The sequence below is a fragment of the Culex quinquefasciatus genome, chromosome 2 (assembly GCF_015732765.1).
Source record: "Culex quinquefasciatus strain JHB chromosome 2, VPISU_Cqui_1.0_pri_paternal, whole genome shotgun sequence".
NCBI classification, from domain to species: Eukaryota; Metazoa; Arthropoda; class Insecta; order Diptera; family Culicidae; genus Culex; species Culex quinquefasciatus.
Window position 1 is genome coordinate 196,985,390 of NC_051862.1, and position 16,160 is coordinate 197,001,549.

Consider the following 16,160-nt stretch of genomic DNA (forward strand, 5'->3'; position numbering starts at 1 on the left):
AAATTTTTTTTCAATAAACTTCAAAGAAAATTTGAGTGCAATCAGCTGAAATTCATTCTAAATGCACACCCTTGCGTTTAGAAATATTTTTAGCATGTTTGGGGTTTATTCAAAAATCGTGTTGAAAAAAAATTAAAATGCCTAATAAAACTCAAAGAATTATTTTATTTAAACTCGCACCAGACTAGGTTAGTTGAATGTTAAAGCTTTCAAATTATGCGAAAACAATAGAGTTTTCTAACAAATTGAAGGAGAGCTCCATGAAACAAAAAACATGGTTATGGATTTACTTGAACGTGAAAAATGTTAAAAAAGTAACTAGACTTATAATGGGCCATTTGAACAAAAAATGTTTCAAAGATGTTTCAATAACGAAGTTTTTATTGCCTTACTCGCATTTTATACTACATAAATTGTCAAAACAAATCAATCAAATTATTCGCTCTACAGCATTGCCTTGGCGTTCTCGATTACGAGATTCCTACTCAAAACTAGTTGTCCGAAGACTTGATTGTTGAGGCAATTGCAAACCACTTTTTACACCTAAGCTTCCATCCACCCCTCGTCTCGAAAAATGCCACCAGGACTTTCTGGGATCGAACCCAGGCTGACTGAGTGAGAGGCAACCACGCTTACTCCTACATCACGGGTCCCGGTTAATTGTGTAAAACCTTAATTACAAAATGACAATGCCAAAGTTGTTTGAGTCATATACGGTTTAGTCTTGTCAAAATTGAAAATCATTCGGCAAATTGTCTTAAAATTGTTTAAATCCTAATCACTTCACATTAGTGAATAATCATTTTTCCCCACTTTTATTCTGTTTAGTGTGATTTCAACGTCGATTCGTAGTGATGTGGACTGCCAAATTTTTATTGTTACTTGTGTCAAAAGTGATGGTACTAAAACGTAACATTATTTTCATGATTCTATTTCATTTCAACATTACTTCTACAGCTAGTCACAGCTGCTGATCCTATGTCGTGGACTATTGATGCAACTATTAGAGCAAACTTTACGAAGGAACTAGCTGCACTTGATGCAAAGATAGAACAGATTGATCCGATTAACATCAATCCACAATTCTTTTATGAATTTACACGCGAAACAAACGATTTGATTAGTTTCTTCAACACAACATCTAATCAATTGCAAAAGCTTAGAGATGCGTTGGTTGATGCTGATAAGGAAAACGCAGATATAGTAACCAAAACCTTAAAAAAGATTGATGAGTTCAAGGAAAGTCTGAAATTAAACAACGAATTTGCCCTGCGCCTGGAATCGGAATACGGCAAAGAAAGAGGAGTTGCAAGCCAAAAAAATTGGAGGTCACTCAACACAACCGTTGACGGTATTTGGAGTGCACTGAAGAATCCAGAATCATCAACTAAATTGGGTGCAACTTTGAATAGCTTTTTGCAAACACTGACCACTACCATAAATGATTTTCAAAAACTCCTTCAATCAATACTGGATGACATAAAATTGGTCGAAGGAGAGAACAGCAAAAATGAGGCAATATTGAACTCTACAAGTCAATTAAGTGGAATTTCGATACTTCTGGATAGCAAAATAGAAGAGTGCACCAGTGAACTTAACACTACCATAGCTTCATTAAATGACACTTTATTCTCCAACTACGAACCTTTGTTGAAAAACAAGTTGATTGTCAATTCAAGTGCCATAAATAATTTGCTAAAAACAGTAAATGAATCAGTAATCATTTTGCGCAGAATCGATCCATTGATAAGAAGAGGATTTAAAATACAATTAATCCAACATATCGTTGAACTACCAGAATTCATTCACTACTATTATGCACAAGGATTAGATACACACTCGAAGAAGCTTTTTAAAAATGCAACCAAATTTGAGCTCTGCTACAGAGGGCAGAATCCTTCGATCGAAACATTTACAGCAAACTTCTCGAAACTGGTCGAACGGTGTGTCCAGCAGCAGCTCGACTATCTACCGAACATTGTACTCATGGTGAAGGAGTTCCTCGGACCATTTCGTGATTTGGCAATCGCACCAGTTCAAAGCTTAAAGTCATGTTGCAACGCCGTTGGAGACAACTTTTGTTATCCTGACTTTGATGAAACGGTAAATATTTTTTTTAATCATCATATTCGTTACAAAACTATTTAATTACAGTACATGGCGAATATCATCACAGATAAATATAAACCAGGACAGATGCGGTTGGCAGAGTTACTGAACGCTGTTGTTGACAATATCTATTATTCAGTTTCGCGCGAACTTGGAAGTGTCGCTGATCGCGTTAACAGTTGCTCTTCTGATAACTATGTAATGGACCACATGAACAAATTGGCTAGCAAACAGGAAGAATGTCTGAATGAATTATAAAAAATCTGAAATATACTTCCATGCTTTGTAACATGAATAATTGACCGCTTTAATTGATCAAATAATAAATTAACTTATAATGAACCTAAGCTGACCACAAAATTAAATATAAATCACCAAAAAGCCTTGATCTCCCTATACCGTACTAAATATCCGTTGTGACGCGATTAATCTTTTCCATGTGATTCAATTTTCTTAGCAGGCCACCGTCTCTAATCGTAAAATGTAAATCTGACCTGTTTTGTAGGCATTTATCGCAATTAGTTGTAGGTACATTTGTCACGCAGGGTCGGTTGCCACTTTGATGACAGTTTGATTGGCGATTAGGCAAATATGCTCCATTCAACTGATATAATCGGTTGCTAAACTGACTAAACTTTAAGGATGCTGGAGATGCTAATTAGACGTTTATTTCAATAATCTTTAGAAATTTCAAGTTATTTTTTTCTACGTAAATCCTGCTCCAAATTTACAAGATTTTTTTTCTCGCAAGAATTTAATCAAATCAGCGACCAACACTACCCTTAACCAAGCTAATAAATTCACGTCCATAGCACACTTCACGTTGAACCTTGCGTCACTTTCGAGTAATTTATCGATCGCTTAACCATTAATCGTTATAGATTCATAACCACTGTACCAAGCCCAGTTCCAAAACCACGCACCTATATATGAATTAAAACTGAATGTTTTCTGTAAACATAACCTCCAACGATCATGATAAATCATGTTCGTATAACTTTGTCCCTCTCGGTGGCCGCTGACCGCCAAGATGAATCAACAGACGGCATGACAGGTGGCTACAAACTGATAGGTAGCAAGTTGTTAATTAATAATGTGTCAAAATTAGACATGAAATGTACAGTTTAGGGTGCTTCGTAACGGTTATGTTAAGGTTATGTCAGTGAACATTTTGACTGTTTAGTACAATAACACGAAAACAACAAAAAATTTAACAGAACTCAAAGAACAGTTGAGGTGATTTGAACCAAAATTCTAAATTGCTAATAAAAGGTCATCTAATAGCATCAATAATTTTAAAATATGAGTTTAAAAAAATATCGTAAAATTTCTTGTTTGATTTCTGACCAAATTTCACAGCGTATTTCAAGAAGTGACTAAAGACAAATCAAACATTCTTCTGCAAACAGTTTGAAGATATTCACTTTCAGCCAAGCTCATCCAATGTTTTAATTCAAAAGAAACTGAAAGTCCACGGCATACTATGACAGATAATTGGTGTTAATGGCCCCATTGTTTTCCGATGGATTTAGACCACCACCGTCGCAGTTGCGATGAGCTAATGGAGATGGGAGCAGCTTCCAACCAAATCTAGGCAACCGGCAAGATAGACCACCATCGGCGAAGCCTGCCAAGTGAAAGTGTTTGTTTTTGTTGAGGTTTACTTTTTGCAGAGTTTTTTTTTTTGCTTTGCTAAAAATTCCAAGTGATAATTGAAAAAAAAAGGTGGAAAAACCTTTTGTTGAATTGTATTTAAATTTCCGAACTAAAAACGCTTCTTCCAACCGTTACCGTTTGAACTGACGGGCCATTTGGCGGAAGTCGTAAAAGGAAAACTCGTCCACTTATGCAAACTCTGTACACAATTTTCTGCATATCGGCTATTTGCGGCAACTAGCAGCAGCAGCAGACAGGTGCGCTTTAGTAAAATGTTTGCATAAATATCATTATTATCTGTGCGGTATTGGAAGCTTCGAGGTGCGGAGGTGTGTGCGCTTAGAAATATGCGTACACATTCGAATGGTGTGCGCACACGTGGAGTATAGAGTGCAGTCATGCAGGGGAGAGTTATGCAATGCAAATTTTCCTCCCAGTGTCCAAAGTTAAGTCCATTTGTTTGTTTGTTCGTGCCGGGCAGCTAAAGAGTCGCGCACGGTGGTCAATTTCGAGCGAGTTGGCAGAATTCAAATGAGATGTCATGGAGTTTATAGGGGATAAGTAATAAATGTGTCTCTATCTCCTGAACTGCAGCTGTCAAAGCTATAAGAAAAAAAAACTATGTTGGACCTGCAATAAATATGAGACAAAATTGATCAAATAACTAAATTTATCCTAAACGTAACTCAAATAATGTGTTTTAATTAATTTATGTTTTTTTATTTCATGAAGCTATAAAAATTCAAATAAGACATAAAAAAATCATGAACACTTGTCTAAGATAAGGATTAAATTTTTTACCAATTTAATTTATTTTTTTACACTAAATTACTGGTCAACTGTGTTAATCAATCGATTCAGTGTACTTCGAATAATGTTTACAATATTAAATTTCTAACAAGTTCAATCACATTTAAATCATGTTCGTAGAAGTCACAAGTTCCAGTTTCAGAGCATATCACCATACAGAAAGAGAAATTGATAAACTGTAAATTGAAAGTCATCGTGACTAACAAACCAAAAAACAAAGCGGCAGGGGTTTCAAAAACAAAATAACTTTTTTTTATTGAAAAGTATGTTTTTAAGAAATAATTGAAATCGGCTTTTAATGTAAAAGAACGCTCGATTTGATGACCTTCTTGAAAAACCATATTTTTAAACAAAAAAATGGATTGTGTTTAAACCCCTGAGAATTTGTTGTTACTATGAAAAATTCTGAAATATATCATTAAAAAGAAAATAATCATGCAACATTGAAAGAGTAATTTTCAATTATTCATTCAAAAATTTCATGTTTTTGTAACTTTCCGGGAACTTTTTTCTACAGTGTAATACCTAATGTTCGACAAAGTTGTAGAGCAGACAATGCTGATCCACAAGTTTTGGCCAATCTCATTCAGGTTGAGATTTATCAGATAACGGACTCTATTTCTTGGGATAACAGAGATACCCTTTTTCTGTTACCGTACACTGGTGTGGTTTTGGTCGACAGATCGATTATTGAGAATTTCGAGTTGTTCTTTAATTTTTTATCACTTAAGGCTGGTACAAATTTTATTTAAAGATTGCCCAAACAAATATTTTTTCAAAAAAACATTAAAAGTTCAATGGAAATAAAAGTGCAATCAACTAAAATCTATTTAAAATGCATTACCCTGCGATTAGAATCATTTTCAGCATATTCGGGTTTATTTAAAAATCCTCTGTATTTTTGAAAATTTTGTTTTCAAACCTTCCATTTTTTTTAAACTGATGATTGCAAAACAACTGAACTAGTGTAAAATGCATTTTATAACACTTTTTCCATGCAAATGTTGAAACTATGGCTTGTTATTTCGGCGAAAAATATCAATTTAAGCAAGGAAACTAGTTCTACAGCTTTGGGATAAAAAGTGTTCATAAAATCATGACTAAATGGTTGTACTATTTGCATGATATATATTAAAAGCACAATGACCATTTATTTCATGTCTTCGAAGCAACATTGTGAAATTGAAAGCACAATGGAATTGGAAAACGAGACAATATTAAAATTTTACAATCTTTTTAAATCTGTTTTTTTTTTTATTTATGCAGGTTAATATGAAGACCAACTACTTATGCATATGTCGTGAAATGCTATGTAATTTCCACGCCATCGGAAACGATAAAAACACTCTCCAACAAAATAAAGACTATTCACCAATTTTAAGCGTCAAGCCATGCCTAGCAAAAAGTTTAAAGCTTAGATTTTCCAGTTTCATCCAACTCAATCGGGTAATCACCTATCATTTTAAATAATTACGCCAACTCTTGCAATATATTTTCGTCTCCATCATTTTATACTAAACTCCTTTTGCTATCCTGTGTTATCAAAGTCTCTGATTGCAATGAAGTTAATACCCGAGTTTGGCAACAAAATCCAAGCGCTCGAGTCTATTTTTAGGACTACTTTTTTGGAGGCCTGGCTGCCAGATGAATCGCCATCATGATAAAATGAATAAATCAACATGAAAATAGGCGAAATCGTGAACACTGGCTAGCTGGTGACCGTACGATAGAGTAAACAGAACTTGGAAATTGACCAATATCTTTTTGAAGTTGATTCACAAGGCAAACAAATCTTTTTCAAAACAAATCATGTGTAGGAATTGGTTTAAAATTACCAATGCGGCTTTTGTCTCATGAGATTTCTTCAGGGATCAAATTCCGGCTGGACTTTTGACTTAAGAATTGGACATAAAATATAAACAAAAACGATCTGAATCTGGTGGGATTTTTAATCTCTTCTTTTGAATGGTGCTGTGGGACGTCAACCCGTCGACCATCAGGAGGTTTACATACTACATTCTTTTGTAGCATGGCGATATCAATCACGTCTTTTTCACTCATCCAAAGTGGCCCCACCGTACGGTTCGACGTCTGGCATCTATTTAAGACAGACAGTTCGGTCGGTCCAGTGTATCAGTAAAAGCACTGAATCACCTCCGATCGCACATGGCTGCTGCTCCGGGCTGCTTCGTGGGCTGGCAACCGCTACTGCTGCTAGCCGTTCTAGTGGTTCTACAGGTTCGTGAAAGTTTTCGGACCTTGACCCCCGCAGTCCGTCTAGTGCGTCATTGGTGTTTGATCTCTTTCTTTTTCGGTCTTCTCTAGGGTCAACAGCTCCGCGCGGACTTTGGACTGCCAACGGCGGTGCTGGGGGGAAATTTGGTCGTACGAGATGCCAACGGGATTAACGGCGTGTTGAACGCAATGGATCGGGCGTTCCGTCGGTTCAACCCGACCGGACAGACGGACCGGTTGATACAGGCTAGTGCAGTGATTTCGCAGATTGCGTTGAATGTGACCGAGTTGGGGAGGTCGGTGGCTGGTGGTGTAATTAAGGCCGCAAGTGACAGATCTACACCGGTGGATGAGCTGTTTGCTAAGCTACAGGAGAATTATGGACGGATGAGTCGTTATTTGGATTCGGAAGTGCAGAACGAGATCGATACGCTGAATAAGAGTATTGGAAGTGCACAAAGTTTAAGCTTGAAAAATGCGTTGAATTCTGTTGCGGCTGCCGTGAGACAAATTACCAACTCAACTGCTGACGTAGGATCGGTGATTGCTAGAATTCATGAAACCACAAGTGGAAACACCATATTCAAAGCAGTTGACAAGGCGAGCATTCCAGCTGATTTGACCACGTCACTGTCAAGGGCACTGAGCAATACCAAAGATCAATTAACGGGACTTTCCAGAACTATTGATGGCATGCTTAAAAATATTGGAACAACAAACGCCTTTCTAGCCAGGTTTGACCAGACACGCCAAGCGACCGAGAAGAATATCGTGGGCAACCAGCAAGGTGTGAAAGCGTTTATTGATGGAGAAAAAGACACTACCGTGAAGCGATACACAAACACCCGTAATGCCATCATCGCTGATATCAGTAATGCCGTAGGAAAACTGAACGTATTCGGCACCAACCAGACCCTGTTAGCGCTGTCCGACAAACACTCGGAAGAGTACACCAAGATCTACTACTACCTGTTCAACCGTAACGAGTCCGATATTCAGAACATCTCCAGCGCCTTCGACGCCATCGGCAACAACATGGAGAAAATTGTGGTTGATTCCAGTGACACCATTACGGGCCAATCTCAGCAAACCGTAGACAGACTTGCGGAACTCTTTCTAGCCCGTAGTGTAAACTCCGAGATCTGTTACAACAAATATTCCGGTCAGGTCATAAACACCTTCCCGGGCTACCAAAATGGCGTCGTAAACTGTATGACTCGGGAGAAAAATCGCCTGGGCCGAATCACCGACGTGATGGACCGCATGCTGCAGTTGATCCTATCGACCAGTCAGGACCTGGCCAACAACGTCGCGAGCTGTACGGTCTGGAATGGCTTTGACAAATCGGAAACCGTGTACCGGCAAGCCGAGGCCTGTCTTCACACCGTGAGTAAACTCAAAAACCAACAAAATTAAAAATAACTAATAATTCCATAATTTTAGAACATCAACGAGATGGCCAAGTTCGGGTCGATCATTGGGCGTGAGCTTGACCTGGTGCAGACGCTGGGCGATGTGGAGGTCGCAGCCAGTCGGTACAGGTTGTACGATTGTGTGGCGGCGCGGAACAACGAGGCGCTGGCCACCATCTACGTGCTGAACAAGGATATTGACGGGTGCGTGAGTGAGCCTGGGCTGCAAAGGGATGTCCTGGGTGGCGGAGAGAAGGGTGGGGACGAGGACACGGAGGATCCGTACGAGGCGGGGGCGTCTACCACGGAGGAACCCGTGTACGATGAGTATCTGATGGAGGTGTTTAGCAATAGTAGCAGCTTCGGTGATGATGTGGATAAAATTATGTGAATAAAGAAACGAAAGAAGAAGACGAATTGCTGGTTTTTCTTCATTGAACGTTGCGAAACACTTGAAACTAATCTAAAACATTTCAAAAATGGAGCGTGGAGTAATAAATTTTGATTATTCTCATCGCTTTTGCCGTTTGTCGCTATTCAAACAACTTTTTCATATCCATGAACAATAAAGAGTGGATTACTCGCTTTTATTTGAGCTATTGATTACTATGAAGTAGTAAAAAAAAATATGAAAAAATATCATGATCATGTGACATGATCAAATTTCTGATAAGCCGATATTAGGAATGGGCCGAGAAAGTGTACATTAGGGTGGTCCAAATCCGGACTTTTTTGGGGCTACCCCCTGAAATCAAAGATTGACCCATCACTAGGCTAAATTCCAAATTTGAGCTCATTCTGACCACGGGAACCCCTCCCTCCAATCGCTTAAAGTTTGTATGGGAAAAATCGTCAAAATGTATGGAGAAAAGCAACTGTTTTAATTTTTTACCTGTGGAAGGCGCCAAAGTTATCCGATTCTTACCATTTCTCAAATGTAGAACCTTCATTAAATTTAGAACAACTTTCCCGAAGACACCATATTTTTAGGATTTTTTCCCGCGAAGTTATTAGCGCCCAAAACTGACCCTTTTTGCGCGGCCAGCTGTAAGGAGCTACCTAACAACGATGTTTATTTCCAATTCGTACACGCACGTGCTCTCTCTCACGAGCTTGCTCGCCTGCCTGCCTGCCTGCCTGTTTACCAACAAGCGCGCGCTGTTTCTCTGCTTGGACTTTTGTCGTCGTCGTCGTTTTCGTTTGCTATCCGCTGCGCTGCGTTTCTGGCATGTTTATTATGATTTTCAACTAAAATAGCAGGATTGTTTTGAGATATATTTAGCATATAAATTCTTAAATTATGACAAAAATAAAAAAAACTGCGCTGAAAAAAATAGTTTAAAGAAAAGACAGCTTAGGCTCGATCAAAAAATTACAGCAAATGTCATGAGAACAGGGTTTGTTTGTTTTTTCGTATATTCTAAAGAAACATGATAATGATTCAATTATTAAAAAAAACTTCAGGTAATATAAATTTTGTTCCTTTAGGTAGTTTGCTTTAACAAAAATATACTTAGTACAAATCAAAGCAATTTTACAATTATTGCTGCAAATTTTCATTCATACTCTCTAAAATTATTTTTTATTCTTTATGGAAATTTCTTTCTGTGTTCCTAATTTTGCAACTGTTTATCATTTTTTTGTCAGTTTACCTGTAAATTTAACGATTCAGAAAACATCTCTTTCTGCACAATCGTAAACTACCTTCAGATCTTGCAGTTGCGGCCTTCCTTTCCTTTCAGTTTAAAAAAAATCTAAAAAAGATTCCTTCATTTTTTATCTAAAAAAACTGCATGGTATTTCTTGTAACAGATCAGATAAATTAAAATCCAAACCGATGACGATTCATGGATGAACTTGGGATGAACTAATTCATCAAATTTGTATTCTCCCTCACACGCTCTTATAATATAATATCTTTTGTTGATCACATATTACATTAAATTTTATATCTCAAAACAAACCTGGTATTTTAGTTCAACATTATAATAAACATGTCAAGAACGCAGCGCAGCGGATAGCAAACGAAAACGACGACGACGACAAAAGTCCAAGCCGAGAAACAGAGCACGCGCTTGTAGGTAAACAAGCAGGCAGGCAGGCGAGCAAGCTCGTGAGAGAGTTTGAACCTGAGAGAGAGCACGTGCGTGTACGAATTGGAAATAAACATCGTTGTTAGGTAGCCCCTTACAGCTGGCCGCGCAAAAAGGGTCAGTTTTGGGCGCTAATAACTTCGCGAGAAAAATCCTAAAAATATGGTGTCTTCGGGAAAGTTGTTCTAAATTTAATGAAGGTTCTACATTTGAGAAATGGTAAGAATCGGATAACTTTGGCGCCTTCCACAGGTAAACAAGTAAAACAGTTGCTTTTCTCCATACATTTTGACGATTTTTCCCATACAAACTTTAAGCGATTGGAGGGAGGGGTTCCCGTGGTCAGAATGAGCTCAAATTTGGAATTTAGCCTAGTGATGGGTCAATCTTTGATTTCAGGGGGTAGCCCCAAAAAAGTCCGGATTTGGACCACCCTAGTGTACATTTCCCCTATGAATAAAAAAAAGTTTATAAATGCATTTTAAACCAGTTCAATTGATTTGCAATCTCACAGAGAAAAAAGAGTTTCCGAAATCGTGAACAAGCGCTCATGAAAATCGGAACCACGAACAAAGTGTTTGAATCCTATGGTACGTTTTTTTTAATATAAAAAAAATTGAAGCGAAATTTTTAAAAGTTTTTCCAGCAAAAATTATTACAAATCGGTAATAGACGTTACATATGAGGAAAAAACATTATTAATAATTGATAATTTGCACTTTTTGCCTTCCTCACTTTACTGAGGAAAGGCTATAAAATCACTCGAAAAACGAACTTTTTAGTTAGACCTCCTAGACCTACCTTCATTTGTACATATCGACTCAGAATCACCAGCTGAGTTTGGCTGCATGTAGACATGTGTACAAAATCAATGTCACTGGAATATCTTGTCACAGGCTCAACCGATTTTGGTCGGAATGGTTTTTATCGATCCGTCTTAACGTCCCCTAAGTTGCTATTTGAATTCACGCAGTTTTATCATGTATTTAAAAAGTTATGTTAAAAAAACTGTTTCATATTAAATTAAAATTATGGTAAAAAGGGTGTTTTTTTTCATGAAACCCTCACATGTTATATATTTTTAGAAAGCATATGAAAAGACCTTTCTTGTGGATTAAGAATTTTCAAGATCTGACTTACCTATCTAGAATTACAAGCAGTTTAAAAAATGTTCTGAATTTACATAACCTCAAATTGTCAGGTCTGATCGCTACGAAAAAGCCGTGTAGAGGGATGCCATTTTCCTCAAAGGCGGTGTCTGTATAATCTTGACAAAAAGTCTGTAGGAAGTCTATTTTTTTTACTCGTCACTTATTTTTATTAGGACCTCTTAGGTGTTGCGATCACGTTAGGTGAGATTCATAAACCATGTGGACACATTAGGGGATTGTAATCACTCTATAAATGAGAGGAAGGCACCAACCACCTAAAGGTGGATTAAGTAACGTTTTTTTTACAATACCGCAAGGCAAATTGCAAATATTTTTTCAAGTTTATATCTCTCGACCGTGGCGAAAAAAATAAAAATTTGAATAACAGCTATGGTATTAACATTTGAATGAAAAAAATGCATTTTATACCTGCCCAGTTGTTTAACAATCATTAGTTTTCAAAATATCCAAGTATTGACTTAGTAAGTAGTTTACGGACTGTAATATTGAGTAATTTTTTTTATATCTTTTTCTAATAATATAGAAAATTAAGCTGAAAATTTGAAATGATTTATTCATGCCATTCAAATAAAAAAAAATTAACTATGATACAATTTAAATTGAAGATATATAACAGAAGTTGTGTTTGAAAATAAGTTTCAAATTCAATTAGAATATAGTAAAATGCATTTAACACTAATATTTATAACAATTTAAATTCAAAAACATTGAAAAACGCTTTTTTGTTTAAACTATATTGTTATTACATGATTAAATAACCATTATCAAAAAATGTTTTCCTATTCCTATTGCTATTTTCACCTATCAGCTACTTTTAATATGAATGGCTCTTACAAACATATGTGGATTGCATAAGAAAAATCGCTTAGTTCTATTTCAGAACCAAACTTAGGTTTGATAAATGCCAAAAAAAAAAACTCAGCTCTGAGCAATTCTCTACGAAATCGGTCTTTTTTCTTCAATTTTAATTTTTGTATTTTTTAATCCGACTGAAACTTTTTTGGTGCCTTCGGTATGCCCAAAGAAGCCATTTTGCATCATTAGTTTGTCCATATAATTTTCCATACAAATTCGGCAGCTGTCCATACAAAAATGATGTATGAAAATTCAAAAATCTGTATCTTTTGAAGGAATTTTTGATCGATTTGGTGTCTTCGGCAAAGTTGTAGGTATGGATACGGACTACACTGGAAAAATAATACACGGTAAAAAAATTTGGTGATTTTTTATTTAACTTTTATCACTAAAACTTGATTTACAAAAAACACTATTTTTAATTTTTTTATTTTTGATATGTTTTAGAAGACATAAAATGCCAACTTTTCAGAAATTTCAGGTTGTGCAAAAATCACTGACCGAGTTATGAATTTTTAATCAATACTGATTTTTCAAAAATCGAAATTTTGGTCGTAAAATTTTTCAACTTCATTTTTCGATGTAAAATCAAATTTGCAATCAAAAAGTACTTTACTAAAATTTTGATAAAGTGCACCGTTTTCAAGTTATAGCCATATTTAAGTGACTTTTTTGAAAATAGTCGCAGTTTTTCATTTTTTATATTAGTGCACATGTTTGCCCAGTTTTGTAAAAAATATTTTTGAAAAGCTGAGAAAATTCTCTATATTTTGTTTATTTGGACTTTGTTGATACGACCTTTAGTTGCTGAGATATTGCAATGCAAAGGTTTAAAAACAGGAAAATTGATGTTTTCTAAGTTTCACCCAAACAACCCACCATTTTCTATCGTCAATATCTCAGCAACTAATGGTCCGATTTTCAATGTTAATATATGAAACAATTGTGAAATTTTCCGATCTTTTCGAAAAAATATTTTGGAATTTTCAAATCAAGACAAACATTTTAAAAGGGCGTAATATTGAATGTTTGGCCTTTGTGAAATGTTAGTCTTGATTTGAAAATTCCAAAATATTTTTTCGAAGAGATCGGAAAATTTCACAAATGTTTCATATATTAACATTGAAAATCGGACCATTAGTTGCTGAGATATTGACGATAGAAAATGGTGGGTTGTTTGGGTGAAACTTAGAAAACATCAAATTTCCTGTTTTTAAACCTTTGCATTGCAATATCTCAGCAACTAAAGGTCGTATCAACAAAGTCCAAATAAGCAAAATATAGAGAATTTTCTCAGCTTTTCAAAAATATTTTTTTCAAAACTGGGCAAACATGTGCACTAATTTAAAAATGAAAACTGCGACTATTTTCAAAAAGTCACTTAAATATGGCTATAACTTGAAAACGGTGCACTTTATCAAAATTTCAGTAAAGTACTTTTGATTGCAAATTTGATTTTACATCGAAAATGAAGTTGAAAATTTTACGACCAAAATTTCGATTTTTGAAAAATCAGTATTGATTAAAAATTCATAACTCGGTCAGTGATTTTTGCACAACCTGAAATTTCTGAAAAGTTGGCATTTTATGCCTTCTAAAACATATCAAAAATAAAAAAATTAAAAATAGTGTTTTTTGTAAATCAAGTTTTAGTGATAAAAGTTAAATAAAAAATCACCAAATTTTTTTACCGTGTATTATTTTTTCCAGTGTAGTCCGTATCCATACCTACAACTTTGCCGAAGACACCAAATCGATCAAAAAATTCCTTCAAAAGATACAGATTTTTGAATTTTCATACATCATTTTTGTATGGACAGCTGCCGAATTTGTATGGAAAATTATATGGACAAACTAATGATGCAAAATGGCTTCTTTGGGCATACCGAAGCCACCAAAAAAGTTTCAGTCGGATTAAAAAATACAAAAAAAATCGAATGACCGAAATCCAAGAGAACTGCTCTCTGATCTTTAAACCGTATCGAAGCTAACCTCGAAGAATCATAGAAACAACTGTCATTCAAAGAAAAAAACAATTACATCCACTCTCCTCCGCGAAAGGTCACACACATCCGCCGATCAACTTAGGCACATAACCTTGACTTTTCGAACCTAGGAATCCCGTGAACGGAAAGGTCCGTACCATTAAAATATCTATACAGAAGAGAAAAAAAAATCCGTAGGTTGTGTCCCCATCACACCAGACTGCGCTTGCTCGAGCACGTATCGATTAATTTCGATGACAGCAAAATGTCTTCCGCAATTAAGGTTCGAAATTCCCAGGCCACCATCACTCCCGAGGTTCGGACGATCCTTATCGTCCTCGTCCCCCGGTGTAATTACCCGGTAGTTGGCCAATCCAGGAGGGGAGAGCTCGCACGGGGTGTGACATTATGTCTTGATTGCTCTACAACACGTCGCGTACGGGGTGAGGGAGATTCGAAGGAATTTAAATATGTAACCTCACTCTTCCCCGGACCCATTCGTTCCGTCCAAGCAAGTTCCAGCACGGAGAACGTTCTATAGCTGCGAAGGAAGTACACCGTGAACCGAGCGAACAGCTAATATCTATGAAATTTATTGACCTCCAGGCTTCCTTTTTAGGAAAGTTGTCTTCACTGGCAGTGTGCTCAGTCCCGCGGGCCACAGTCATTCTCTCGAGAGGCGTAGTCGTTTGGGCAGGGGAGGTTGGGGTAAGTCGGACTTGCAGACGTTAACCTGGAGTTCGCGAAGACATGGTATTCCCCAACTCACCCTACGGCTTAAGGAGAACCTGCAGTGGATAATGAGACGCGGTTTACACTCTACTCAAACCAATTCGTGTTGGTTTGGTAGGAGCTGAGGCTTGTGAATCCGCACTGGGAGAACAGAGTGAGCTTTGTGTTGCAGAATTTCAGGGGATTTCATGCCCCAAGGAGGGTACATCTGGCAATCTGGCATCAGCACCAGGAGAATAACACGGCTTTGATTGGGGGAATTCTTCAAGTCGCTGTTGATGTTGATTCTGTTTTCAATTGTATTTTGATTAAGTGAGGGTCGTAAATGGACTTCCTTATTCGTTGGGTAGAGTTATTTTACCGCGTGCATTGGATGTAGAGTTCTACAGAACTAAATTAAATTTATCTCGGAATTTTTATTTTACTGGTGTTGGCTTTAATTTGAATATTAACCATTGTAAAAGAAAAAACAAAGCAAGAAAAAATATGCAAGAGTAAAAATCCATAAATTGTGCCACCAGCAATTTTGAAATTTAAATATTCATTTAAAACACACAGATTTGGTCAAATTTCCCAAATTTTGATACTGTGGGCCCAACCCGCTGCTAATCCCATGAAATGTTACGGAAAGATAATTTTGCTACAAATGTCCTAAAACATTCATTTATATATTCAATCTGGACCGAAAAAGGCTCAGGTTTTTATCCCAAATGAAGCGACATTTATGTAAACAAACCTGGCAAATCGAGGGAAGATTGTCTAATCCACAAATAAAAAACTCAAAAAAAGTTCTATTTATACCTAATTTTGATTGAAAGTTTTAAAATGTGATTTTCAGGGACGTCACCAATCGATTTGTCAGATTTTTTCAAACAGAAAAAAATTGTATTAAAGAATGTGTAGCATTTTTCGTATTCTATTTAATGGAGCTGCTAGCAGATTTGGTCCCGCTTTGCCAAATATCAAATCTTTAAAACAAACTTTTGTCTTCTTAAAAACACTATCAAATTTGCAATATTTTTATTAATAATCTTTGTATAAATTTTGGATTCCCGATTTTAAATAACTTATCAAATCACTAAAAAACTGTTGCTATGCTGA

General features: G+C 36.4%; 2 protein-coding genes across 2 annotated transcripts in view; one reads left to right on the forward strand and one right to left on the reverse strand.

Moving 5' to 3' along the window:
* The window catches only part of LOC6036481 (serine-rich adhesin for platelets), a 129,915-nt gene that overhangs the window by 82,502 nt on the left and 31,253 nt on the right, over window positions 1-16,160 (reverse strand). The gene's annotated exons all lie outside the window — the stretch shown is intronic.
* Window positions 6,691-8,639, forward strand: LOC6036475. Its single transcript, XM_038257940.1, has 3 exons — window positions 6,691-6,813; window positions 6,901-8,196; window positions 8,254-8,639. Exons 1-3 carry the CDS (start codon window positions 6,742-6,744, stop codon window positions 8,611-8,613), a joined length of 1,728 nt encoding a protein of 575 aa, XP_038113868.1. The 5' UTR covers window positions 6,691-6,741; the 3' UTR covers window positions 8,614-8,639.

What these genes read in the sequence shown, in the direction of transcription:
- LOC6036475 (XM_038257940.1), top strand. Translation starts at nt 6,742, where the DNA reads ATGGCTGCTGCTCCGGGCTGCTTCGTGGGCTGGCAACCGCTACTGCTG. An exon ending in CCGTTCTAGTGGTTCTACAG is followed by an intron (nt 6,814 to 6,900) that starts GTTCGTGAAAGT and finishes GGTCTTCTCTAG; the next exon opens with GGTCAACAGCTCCGCGCGGA. An exon ending in CCGAGGCCTGTCTTCACACC is followed by an intron (nt 8,197 to 8,253) that starts GTGAGTAAACTC and finishes CCATAATTTTAG; the next exon opens with AACATCAACGAGATGGCCAA.